Source organism: Myotis davidii, unplaced genomic scaffold (assembly GCF_000327345.1).
Source record: "Myotis davidii unplaced genomic scaffold, ASM32734v1 scaffold370, whole genome shotgun sequence".
In the NCBI taxonomy this organism is placed as follows: Eukaryota; Metazoa; Chordata; class Mammalia; order Chiroptera; family Vespertilionidae; genus Myotis; species Myotis davidii.
This window is the reverse complement of record NW_006288615.1, coordinates 14,544,015-14,555,582: the sequence shown is the minus strand read 5'-3', so window position 1 is coordinate 14,555,582 and position 11,568 is coordinate 14,544,015. Positions and strand designations below refer to the sequence as shown.

At 34.3% G+C, this 11,568-nt stretch overlaps 1 protein-coding gene across 2 annotated transcripts in view; it reads right to left on the bottom strand.

Moving 5' to 3' along the window:
• KIAA1715 (KIAA1715 ortholog) overlaps positions 1-6,260 on the bottom strand; it is a 66,501-nt gene extending 60,241 nt beyond the window's left edge. For both annotated transcript variants that reach the window (XM_006760593.2, XM_006760594.2), the window contains exons 1-3: positions 6,145-6,260; positions 4,345-4,386; positions 3,415-3,602 (exon numbers count right to left, since the gene is read on the bottom strand). In XM_006760593.2, coding sequence (XP_006760656.1) covers positions 3,415-3,602; positions 4,345-4,386; positions 6,145-6,171 — 257 coding nt within the window. In that variant the 5' untranslated portion in view covers positions 6,172-6,260. The remainder of the gene's footprint in view (positions 1-3,414; positions 3,603-4,344; positions 4,387-6,144) is intronic.
• Between the last annotated feature and the right edge of the window lie 5,308 nt (positions 6,261-11,568).

Below are 11,568 nucleotides of genomic sequence, written 5' to 3'. Positions count from 1 at the left end.
AGCATTGACTTATGAACCAGCAGGACGTGGTTCGATTCCCCATCATGGCACATGCCTGGGTCGTAGGCTCGGTCCCCAGTAGGAGGCATGCAGGAGGCAGCCAATCAATGATTCGCTCTCATCATTGATATTTCTATATCTCCTCTCCCTTCCTCATCTTAATCAATAAAAAATATGTTAAAAAAAAAAGATAGAGACAAAGCTTCATGGTTGTTCGCTCTTAGAAAATGAACCAACTCTCGAGGTAATGCATATCTGCCAGCATAATGTAGAAATACAAAAATTTAACTGTAACCCATATCTTCCCCCTCACTAAGCATTAATACTCCTATGAAAGAGTCAGCATTTATACTATAATTTCATTTTAGTAAGAGTTGCAAAGATAAGAGACATACATATTATTGAATCTGAAAGGCAGAAAAACAATAGGTTGAAATCACGCAAGTTCCTCCATATTACAACCTGAAAAGAAGATATAATAAAACCTCAAAGCATCTTATGTAATATATTGATAATCTACCATAAAAGACAATTTTGAAACAATTATGATTATGCAATATATGCTTAGCTTTGAATCCATGACTTCTCAGTCCAGTAAAAGTATTTGGAAAACCTGGACTCAAGAGATAGTCACTTTTTGCACTTACTGAATAGATTTCTAAGCTGTGCAATCAATAGATAGTGATAAGTAAAGCAATACATTTTATTGCTCCTTTTGCCTCCATTTCTTTAAGCAAACCCTAAAAACTTTTATTTCCAAGGGAAAAGAGTCCAGGGATAAGCTTGAGCAATACTCACACTACACACAAAAGAAAATGTCCTTTGATAAGTCTTCTTCTATCTACCGTAACATCCACTTTCACGTTGTTTTATTTTATTTCATGCTTTTTTGATTGTCATCAATCAGAAGGACAATTCTATTCTTTGTTGGGTAACTGTTCTATGCTTCCAAGAGAGAAAAGTTCACTGAAATAGAAGCTGCAGCAGTTGAGAACCAGGTCACAGATATGAATGAGACAAAGTGAGAAATGGCTCTGAAGCTTAGCCAGCCAAGAAATACTAGATGCAGGTGATGCAGAACAGTCAGAGGACACAGAAGAAGAATAAAGCTTCATACTCAAAATAGAAATATCAAAATGAAGAAAAACAAATATTTTTAAATAATTGAAATTTTTATTTTAAAAACAATTAGTATATGATTTGCAAACAAAAAAAAGTCTTCTGACTCATAACAGCAGTTCCAGAAAATCACAGTTTGCGGGTAGCCATTAAAATTAGCACAGTAATGCTAATTCCCTTTCCAAATTTCTTTTCTCTCCTCTTTTTGTGAAAAAATACAAGGAAAATGAGAGAAAGCCGCACAGCATTATAAAGTCTGCTACTAGACCTAAAGTAAGAAGCATTCCAAAAGATTTCCAAAGAAAAATGAAATGGCAAGACATTTATTCTGTAATGGTATGCCCTCAATTTTTGGTTCTTTTTTCTACCTACAAAGTTAAAATTTTATGAGCTCCTGGAGTTCCAATTTGAAAATATACCTTACACTAAAGACTAAGACCAAAAAAATTTTTATTATAGTAATCCCTAAGAAAAAGATCCTATCCTTCCCCCATGTCAAACCAAAAAAACTAAGAATCACCACCTTGATTCCTCCTTTTCCCTTACCTCTTATTTTCTACCATCAAACTATCTCAGTTTTACTTCCAAAACATAAGTCATCTACACATCTCCACTGGGCACATCTACACATCTCCAATGGGCAATCCAACCCATCTTCCATTTTTAGATTACTTCTATAATAGCCTCCTCCCCATTTCTAGTCTTGTCCTCCTCTTAATCTCTACAAAGCAGCACACATGATCCTTTTAAGTTAAATCGCAAGCCATTCTTCCATTAAAACCTTTACAAACTTCACATTTCACCAAAATGAAATTCAAACTTTTCTCCATGATTTAGATCCTGCCTGATTCTGCAAGCTCGCTTCCTCTCCAGTACAAATGCGAGATATACCTATCTTTTTGACCCTTAAATAAGTCATGCTCTTACTTTACAGATTTTACATTTTTATTCTCTCTTCTTATAGAGGAGAATTACTAGAAAGATCTCTCAACTCTTGAATTTTGGTGTTGTTTTTAGGACTTAAAGAACACATTGAGCCCAGCTGGTATGGCTCAATGGTTGAACACCAATCTGTGAACCAGGAGGTCATGGTTAGATTCCCACGCAAGGCACATGCCCAGGTTGCGAGCTCAATCCCCAGTAGGGGGTTGTGCATGAGGCAACCGATCAATGGTTCTCTCTAATCACTGTTTCTATCTCTCTCCCTCTCCCTTTCTCTCTCTGAAATCAATAAAAACATATTTACAAACAAATAAATAAAATAGAAAGATTATCTTAGTGGGTCTAATATAATCTGTTAAACCCTTAAAAGCAGAGGTTTCTACACCCGAGGGCAGAATACAGCAGAAGAGTCAGAGAGATATAGCAGAAGTTGAATGAAGATTCTCCCCACAGAGATCCTAGATAAGATCCCAGACCAGCTAATAACCTTGGCTTAGACCTCTAAGACCCTATACAGGGAACCAGTCAAGCCTTCTGTTCTCACCTGCACAACTATAATACAACAAATGGGTGTTGTTTTAAGCCACTAAGTTTGTGGCAGCAATAGAAAATGAATACAAAGGCTGTTCCCTGACCCCCACCTCCTCCCCAGATTGTGTGAGGGCCCCTGGTAATCCTCCCATAGCATTTGGCACTTCTTTTTCATAATATTCATCATACTTAGTACTTAATTTAATGTATGTTGTCTAAACTCTACAGTCAAAAATTTTGTATTTTTGAGTACCATACACCATTATAATCCAATGTCTATGCAGTTGGTACCCATAAAGGTGTATTGACTGAATGGACAATTTTTTTATTCAATTCTCAATCACATTACATCTTCTGTAGTGTACTAAATTATAAAATATTTCTATCATAAGGGCCAATTGTTTTATAGCAGTGATTAAAAAGAGGGGAAAACAAGTAGAATGAATGGAATATATTCAGAATCATTGGGACAGTTGTTCTTTTTGTTTTACAAACCCTCCCTCACTTGCCACTACCTACAATTTGAAATGCCCATTCCATGCCCAATACACGTAGGGAAGATAGACCTCTATTAGAGAATCACAAAAGATTGCCAGAGTCTTTATTACTAATGTCACTGGGTCATATTCCTCAGGTATGTTGAACTATATGAAAAGGCTTAAAACATCATTTTACTTTTTTAAAGAAGTCTTTTTCAAAATGCAAAAACAACATATTTATTCAATCTGAGACACTGCTTTTTTCTAATTAAAAAAAGACTAAATATAGTAAAACTGTCTAATCAGAAAGAGGAAAGGTCAACAAAAAGAACAATTTACTTACATCAATGGGAAAGTAAAAAATGGGAGTGTCATGGCAAGTCTTGCTGTAAGTTCATCGGGAAGATACCACAAGTATACAATTAAACATGTAAACAGATAGAGAATTGAGGAGTAAAGAATTAATCTTCCAACCCATAATTTTTGTAGTCTCTGATTTTTTTCCCTAAATTCTTCCAATGCTTGAATTTCCTGTTAAGAGAAAATTATTTTATACTATTTAATCTCAAATTTCAAAAACATGTTGACAAAAATTTTTCACATGATAGATTATATAGAAAGAACTCTTAAATTTCAATGAAATAGAATATCTTAATATTTTAAAATAGAACATAATATGAAAAACTAAAATTAAAAAATAAAAATACCTATTCTGACAAATCACTTTTTTAAATGCAATATTTTAAGATACCATTTTTAACCTATCAAAAATTGGATGTTTGAAACTAGCATCAATAAATAGTATTAAATCAAATAGGAATTCTCCTGTATAAGGTCTATAAAATATTTGGCTATAAAAAAAAATATTGAAACAGTGATCTATACTATATTTTTCAATCCATTCATCACTCTCAGTATTCCCAAGTAATAGCCATTTTTAATAATCATAGAAAGCATAAAAAGCTGTGAAGTTTGCAGACTAATAAAAATTGTTGCAGACTATTTTATAATCTACTTTATCCACCTGTAACATTGATTTACACAACACTGTACACATCTAATTCCATTAGAACAGGCTCTACCGCTTGGCACAATCTTAAATCAGTGATAGACTGGGTTTTTTTGAGATTATGTAACATCAGAGTTTTCATGCTTACTCTCTATCATCTCTAAATTCCCATACCAGATCCAGTCTCCAAAATAATATATACTAAAATAGTATTTACATAATACCTAAAATGGATTTAAAACACCCCAGAGACAAAGAACTTACCTTATCTATATTTTCCAGAACTTCTACAGTTGAAGGTTTTGTCTGTTACAGAAACAGAAATGAGACACAGCATTAAAACTTGTTATTGCAAATTTAGAAACACCTTGATTTATATAATCATAAAAGAATACTTTAACCGAAAATTGTTTTTTTCAAATGCTGTCAAACTATATATATTCCTGTTTATTTATAAATAAAATTTAGGTTTAAATAAAAATAATAATTATAAACAAGACTATATAAATAAGATTAAATAGGCATTTTCACTTAACGTCTTTTTAGTCCTAGAAGTACCTTTAACTGATAGCTCCATTTTTACCATTCTTAAACACAACAGAACATATTTTTATCAAGAGAAACAAATTTTCCTCCAAGAAAACTTTCTTGGATTTATTATTCAAAAAAAATTCATATATTAAAAATTCAAGACTAAAATTAGTCTGATTTTCTATTTCTAAAAAGTCAGTTAGGACTCTGGAGGTCTAAATCATTCTGAATTCCTAAAGTACTTCTCTGAAGATCAGATTTTAAAAAGGCATCTAAAAATACTTCATTAAAGCAGAGCTTGTTTGTTAAAGGTGTTTTTAATACCACCTAGAATAAAAACCAGCCAAAATGACTCATACAACACTTGAGAAAATGTTTACCAATTATATATTCAACAACTAAGTGAGTAATGAACATCAATTCATTGTAGGTCCCACAGGAGTTGTTAACATTAGGTTGAACCATATGAAATTGCTATTTATGTAAGTCAAAGCTGTTGAAAATTAGCAATTTCATATGGTCCAACCTAAAACAAGAGACAAAAAAAATAGATAAATTTGACCTTCTATAAAAAGATTTCTAAAGGAGGGCAGGGGTAAATATAATGCCAATCCAAAACAGAGCAGTTCCAGCAATAGCTGAAAACTAAATTGTGTACCAAGTATTACTAGACTCCATTATTATGGTAAAAAGGAGTCTAAAATAAGCAAAGTAATTTTTCTAGACCAGTGATGACGAACCTTTTGAGCCTGGCATATCAGCATTTTGAAAAACCCTAACTTAACTCTGGTGCCATGTCACATATAGAAATGTTTTGATATTTGCAACCATAGTAAAACAAAGATTAATATTTTTGATATTTATTTTATATATTTAATGCCATTTAACAAAGAAAAATCAAAAAAATGAGTTTGCGTGTCACCTCTGACATGCGTGTCATAGGTTCGCCACCACTGTCTTAGACTATATTACCTCCTCTTATATTAGAGAAGAATATTTATCAATGTATTTTATATTTTCTAGCTCTAAAGTTGAGCTATTTCCTCTAAAGAATTAACCAATTAAAATCAGACTGCATTTTTAAATTTGTTTAACCTATATTTCCTGAAAGTATATTTAGTGTGACTTCAGTAAATATTTGCAACAAGTTTTAAGCAAAGAAATATAACCTGTAAAAACATAAGTACCTGTATAAAATACTATTTTCAACTATCTTTCAAATAAGATTGAAATTTAGGGATTATGAGAAAAAAAACAAGAAAAGATAACTACTTGTACATGAATACATAGAGACATAAAAACAATTCATAAGTCAGAATGAAATAATTGTTAAAGAGACATTAGACACCTATATAGCAAGTAGAACTCTGAAGTCCAAATAAAAAACTAATTTGTAAGAGAAGAAAAACTAGAGTCAGGGATAATATCAAACCACTATTCAAGTCTACATCACAAAGGAGACTCTCACAAATAGCTTTATTGCACACTTTCATATCAGACTAAAAAATTGACTGTAAAGAAAAGTTAACTTACCCTCCATCGGGAAAATAATCCACCCATCTTTTAATTGTAGAAACTGGGCACAATGATAAATATCATCAATTGTCCAAAGAAATTCCCAGCTAGAAATAAAACAAGCACTTAAAAAATTTAAGTTACAACACACAGCCTATCCACTATAATTTAGATGTTGTAGTACTCCTTAAAAATACTATAGAAGATTAATTTCTTTGGACTCCACTTATGTGAAATTTTAATTTAGACAGTCTTGGGATAGAGTCCATCCTTTAAAAAATCCTTTCTTCCAAGCTAGGACATATTTAAAAGTGAAGATAAAGCTGGAAAAGCTTTTTAATGGCAAGGCATTTTAGAAGTGTATATTCATATTACTTTGCAATTTTCTGTTCTTTAAAGTAAGTCCCCCGTATTGTTCGTCAGAAAAGTTTTAATTTTTATTTTCATTCTACATGGCTAACCACAACTTTTTCTTTCAGCTGTCTCCAACTAGTTATTTGAAATTAAAGGTATTTTACAATGCTTAGAATAATATCACCTTACAAGTAATAATATAGAAACCCAACTGAATTTGAATAAGAAAACAAGGTTTTCAAGGCTACCTGTGACCTTGAGTAAATCATTTCATGTTTCTGAACCTTAATTTTCTTTTGTGTAAGTTAGAGTTAATGCTATCACTTTTCACAGAATAGCCTTCATTGTTACCATTTTACAAGAAAATTAAGTTGCCCTAGCCGCTGTGCCTCAGTGGATAGAGCGTCGGCCTGCGGACTGAAAGGTCCCAGGTTCGAATCCGGTCAAGGGCATGTACCTTGGTTGCGGGCACATCCCCAGTAGGGAGTGTGCAGGAGGCAGCTGATCGATGTTTCTCTCTCATCTGTGTTTCTAACTCTCTATCCCTCTCCCTTCCCCTCTATCCCTCTCCCTTCCTCTCTGTAAAAAAAATCAATAAAATATATTTTTAAAAAAAAAGAAAGAAAGAAAATTAAGTTAAAGAGGTTTAGTGATTTGTCCAATAGCTCAGAAAAAAACATGGCCAAAAGCCAGTCTATCTTCAGAGTTCTCATCTGTTCACTACTGTTTAAAACCCAAATAAACATTTCTCTCTAAAACTGTATCTAAGTCCCCCTCAAGTTAGTTGATCTTCATGTCAGCTATCTGTATAGCCTCTTCATTTAGTTGTTTTTCTATTACTCTGAAATGTGTTCTAATATTACCATATGCTTGAAAATGTATCAGCAATTATATTCTAAATCAATTTACCAGTCAATAATTATACAATTTTTTATTCTTTTAAGTTGAACCAGTGAAAGTACACTTTCAAACTTATATATATTTTACCAGGTTATAGTTACATACTGCCAAAGTATAAAACTATTTCATTTCCATAAAATAAAAAGTTGGGTCATGATTCTTAACATTTTTTAAACCATATATGTAATAAAAAAATAATAATAACGCCAGTACCAAGGAAGTACTCTCTGCAACACTACTAATAGGCTAGAATTAGCACAAGCCATACCTATCTTGGACTTCTTTGGTTAGAGAAGTAACAAAGAGCCTAACTATAAAATACTTTCACTTACAGAATAATTTTTACAGACAGAAATAACTATAATCAGTTCCAAAATTTTTTGAAGTTTATAAATATAATGAATGTTAGAAGCCATATTTAAGTTGCAATCTAAATAGTATTAATCCTTCAATATTAACTCAATATTCAAATTTCTAAATGCAGTTGTAGGAAATCCAGGAACTTTAATGAATGAAAGTATACATTTCTGAGTTAAGACATTAAATAGACCTTAAAACCTTCTTAAGATGCTAAAAAATAAACAAGAAAGATGACTGGGAAGGGGAGATTCAGATGAACCACTTTAAGTTGGTATTTTCAAAGTATACATCATCCCATTATTTTGAAACTAATGTATGGTTATCTAGTTTTGTACACAACTGACCTACACATTTTGATTTGTAACAGACTTACATGCCAAGTTAAGTTTGTAGCCATCACAAATCAGAATTTTTAATATTTGAAAGTAATAACAACAATGATAATATCAGTTAAACACTTGCTAAGCACTTACACTCTAGCAGGCCCTAAAATAAATGCTTTATTACATGAATGTTATCATTTAGATACTACTATTGCTCCATTTTATAAATGAGGAAACTGAGGCTAGGGAAGTGAAGTAATTTATTAAGGCCCCAAAGATATTAGAGCCAGACACATTTTAGTTTTGATTTTTTTAAAGCAACCAGTTAACACAAAATCAGAAATAAAGTCTAGTTTATATATGTGATTGAACTATCTATAATAATAAAAGGGTAATATGCTAATTAGACCAGATGTCTTCCTGAAGTCATTCCGGACATCCTTCCTGACCAAGCCGGGGCCAGAGGGAAGCCAGCCTGGGTCCTGGGTGACCTGTGGGCGGCCCGAGGGAAGCCAGCACAGGTTCCGGGTGCCTGTGGGTGGTCGGAGGAGGGTAGCAGCCAGGGTCCCAGGTGCCAGCAGCCAGGGGAAGAAAGGCCTACTCTTGCACAAATTTCTGTGCATCGGGCCTCTAGTTTATATATAAAATTCATGAAAGCACCTCTGCCATTCTCAAATAGCTGGTAAACAGAGATACTGAAGTGGAAAATAAGTTATAAACACAGGAGACAGTGTTAGTATAGTATATCATGTAGCCCAATTCCTTCATTTGATTAACTTTGAATGCATAAACCTGTGTGGAAGAGATGCTAATAGTTTGCCAAAATCATGCAACTCCAGCTAGAAGCAGAACTGACATTAGAATCCTGCAGGCACTTCCTTTGTTTACTGTATAGCACTTTTAAAATAAGTATAATGTGAAATATATGCATAAAATTGTAATTAATACTGATTTTGACATCAATTATTTGCTTGGAGAATTGTTTTGGAATTAATGAAACAAACTATGGCTTAGCCTTCAAGATCCCTGAAGCAGAGGATTGTGCTTTTCAATTTGTCCTCTAAAACATTAGAGTAACAGTCATTAAATGCCATATCTATGCTTTCAGGCTCATAATCAAAGAACCAGTAAACCCTCATTATTCCAGCAATTTTCCTATCAATTTCTGGTATTTGTTAAAGAAGCTAACTTACTATAATGCACATGTAATGTTATAAAGATATAAAAGTATAACAAAGTTAAATAAATCAACTATTTCTCTATAGCTTTAATTTCATACCTCTTCTATTTTCAAACATTTTTTCCCTCCTTGCCACCCAAACATCTTAATTCCAATTCTGGTGACCCATTACTTACTATAAAACCTTGGGCAAATAGGTTACCCTCAGTTACTCAATATCTTCATCTTCAAAGGAGGGATAGTTAAGGACCATCTTAAATGTTGAAAGGCTTAAATGACATCATGCCTTCAAAATGATTTATAACAGTGCCTGACCCATATTAATTTCTCAATACAAATTGTTGTTTTAACTGCTATGATCATTGCTGTTTTCTAGCCCATCTCTGCTTCCTTTCAACACATGGAAATTACATTGGAACCAAATAACTAGCATTTCTTTCTGAAGCATAAATCAATGTGCTTGTCCTTGAGTGGACAGATGGCTCAATTTCAAGTGGCTTATCCCAAGAACTCTTCCATGAACATGTATAGAGAGTCTCTTTCCACTCTGATATCATAATGGGACTTGACATGACCTTACAAACAAGGTGCATCTAATATGTTTTCAATGAATAATAATGCCCCCACAGTACATGATGTTTTTTTCTATTAACTGCAATTCACACTCAGGTTTGGATGTCAAAATTTAAAATCTTGGGGCATGTTATTTTTAGATTTTCAGCTCATTTCAAGTCATATTAAAATAATGGAGTAGAAAAAGTCTAGGTTCAAAATATGACTCAAGCACATACTAGCTATGTGATCTTGGGTAAATTAAATTCTAAGCCTCAGTTTCTGCATTTGTAAAGTGGCAAAAATATCTATACTTCACAGAATTATTGTATGAATTAAATGAAATTATATATCACTTGGTACAGTATCCAACAAATTTTATGTGCTTTGTAGCCACTGTCATTACTATTACCAGAAAACACATGTAGTACAGACAGTCCTTCTAATATGAACACATTTCTTTCTAACTTCCTATAAAGAACCTGCTTCATAATTTTAAAATTGAAAAATAAAATTGCAGGGGTTTTTTACTGCAATTGTATTGCTCTCATCTTCAGTATAAAAAATAAACCAAAATACTCTGCAGATTCTTCCATTAAAATAACATGTAGGCCTTTAAAAGTTTAGTGTTATGTTTATCAAGTTTAAAACTTAAGTAGAAACTACTCAATCACCACCAACATTGTACCTCTATAACACAGTGTACTATTAAAAGCGGTCTGTTCCAAAACTCTAACTTTCGAGTACATAACTGAAAAGGCATTTCTAAAATATCCCAAATTGCCACATTTATTGCTTAAAAATAAAATTACTGAAAAGAGGTAAGCCTCCAAAAGCACTTTTACTAGATAATGATTACGTTCTGGTCTTCATGGTAGGCCAATGTTCATTCTGAACTAAACACTACCAAAAAAATGATGATCTGATTAGAAAGTTTTTTATATGAAGTTATGATAGCCAATCATGTCCTCCTCTTCTTAAATCCTTTTCCAATTTAACAATATATAAACACTATATGAAATTCTAATTTTAAATGCATCACTTTAATACGAGTGCTCAAAATCAACTTGGTCCTCCTAAAACGGAACTGTGGGGACAGCTGAGGATGAGAGATGAGCATTCCCTGCCAGTTTGAACATAAGCCTGAAATCAAGCCTCTGCACACCCACACAAAACCCTGCAGAACAGGGTTAGTTCTGTCAGTGGTGAGGCCCAGGCCACAGAGAAAGGAGAAAACAGGTGACATTGGGCATCACAAACCAGGAGCGCATTAGGAAAAGCCGACCATGGAAAAGTTGGTGAGTCACAGGTTTTACTTAGTCCGGCGAGGGAGCCGTCAGCAAAACGGAGTTCACCGGTCCCAACTCCCTCTCCATCCCCAACACGCAATATTAAAGAGTGAAAACTACTGGTGCAGACTCGGCTTGCTCTTCTGCTGCCACGCTCACGACAGCTGAGCGCCCTGCCCGAGCCCCGACCCCCTCCGGGGCCCACCATTCCTCAGAGAAGGACAACCGCCGCACACCGGCTTCCCTAAACTGTACACAATCCACGCCCACACGCCGGGGCCGAGCCGCGTGACACTGACAGTTTTCGGTCCCTCCCGATCGGTCCGACTCCTGGCGCCTCCGAGCAACTCAGAAAGTCGGGGTCGGACACTGAACGCCACGGCGCGGCGGAGGGCCTGCTGACCCTCCGCCTCCACGCAGGTGGGCCGCAGGGCCGCTGCTCTGCTCGCCTCAGCCCCCACCACCCCGGGTGCCCCGCCCCACC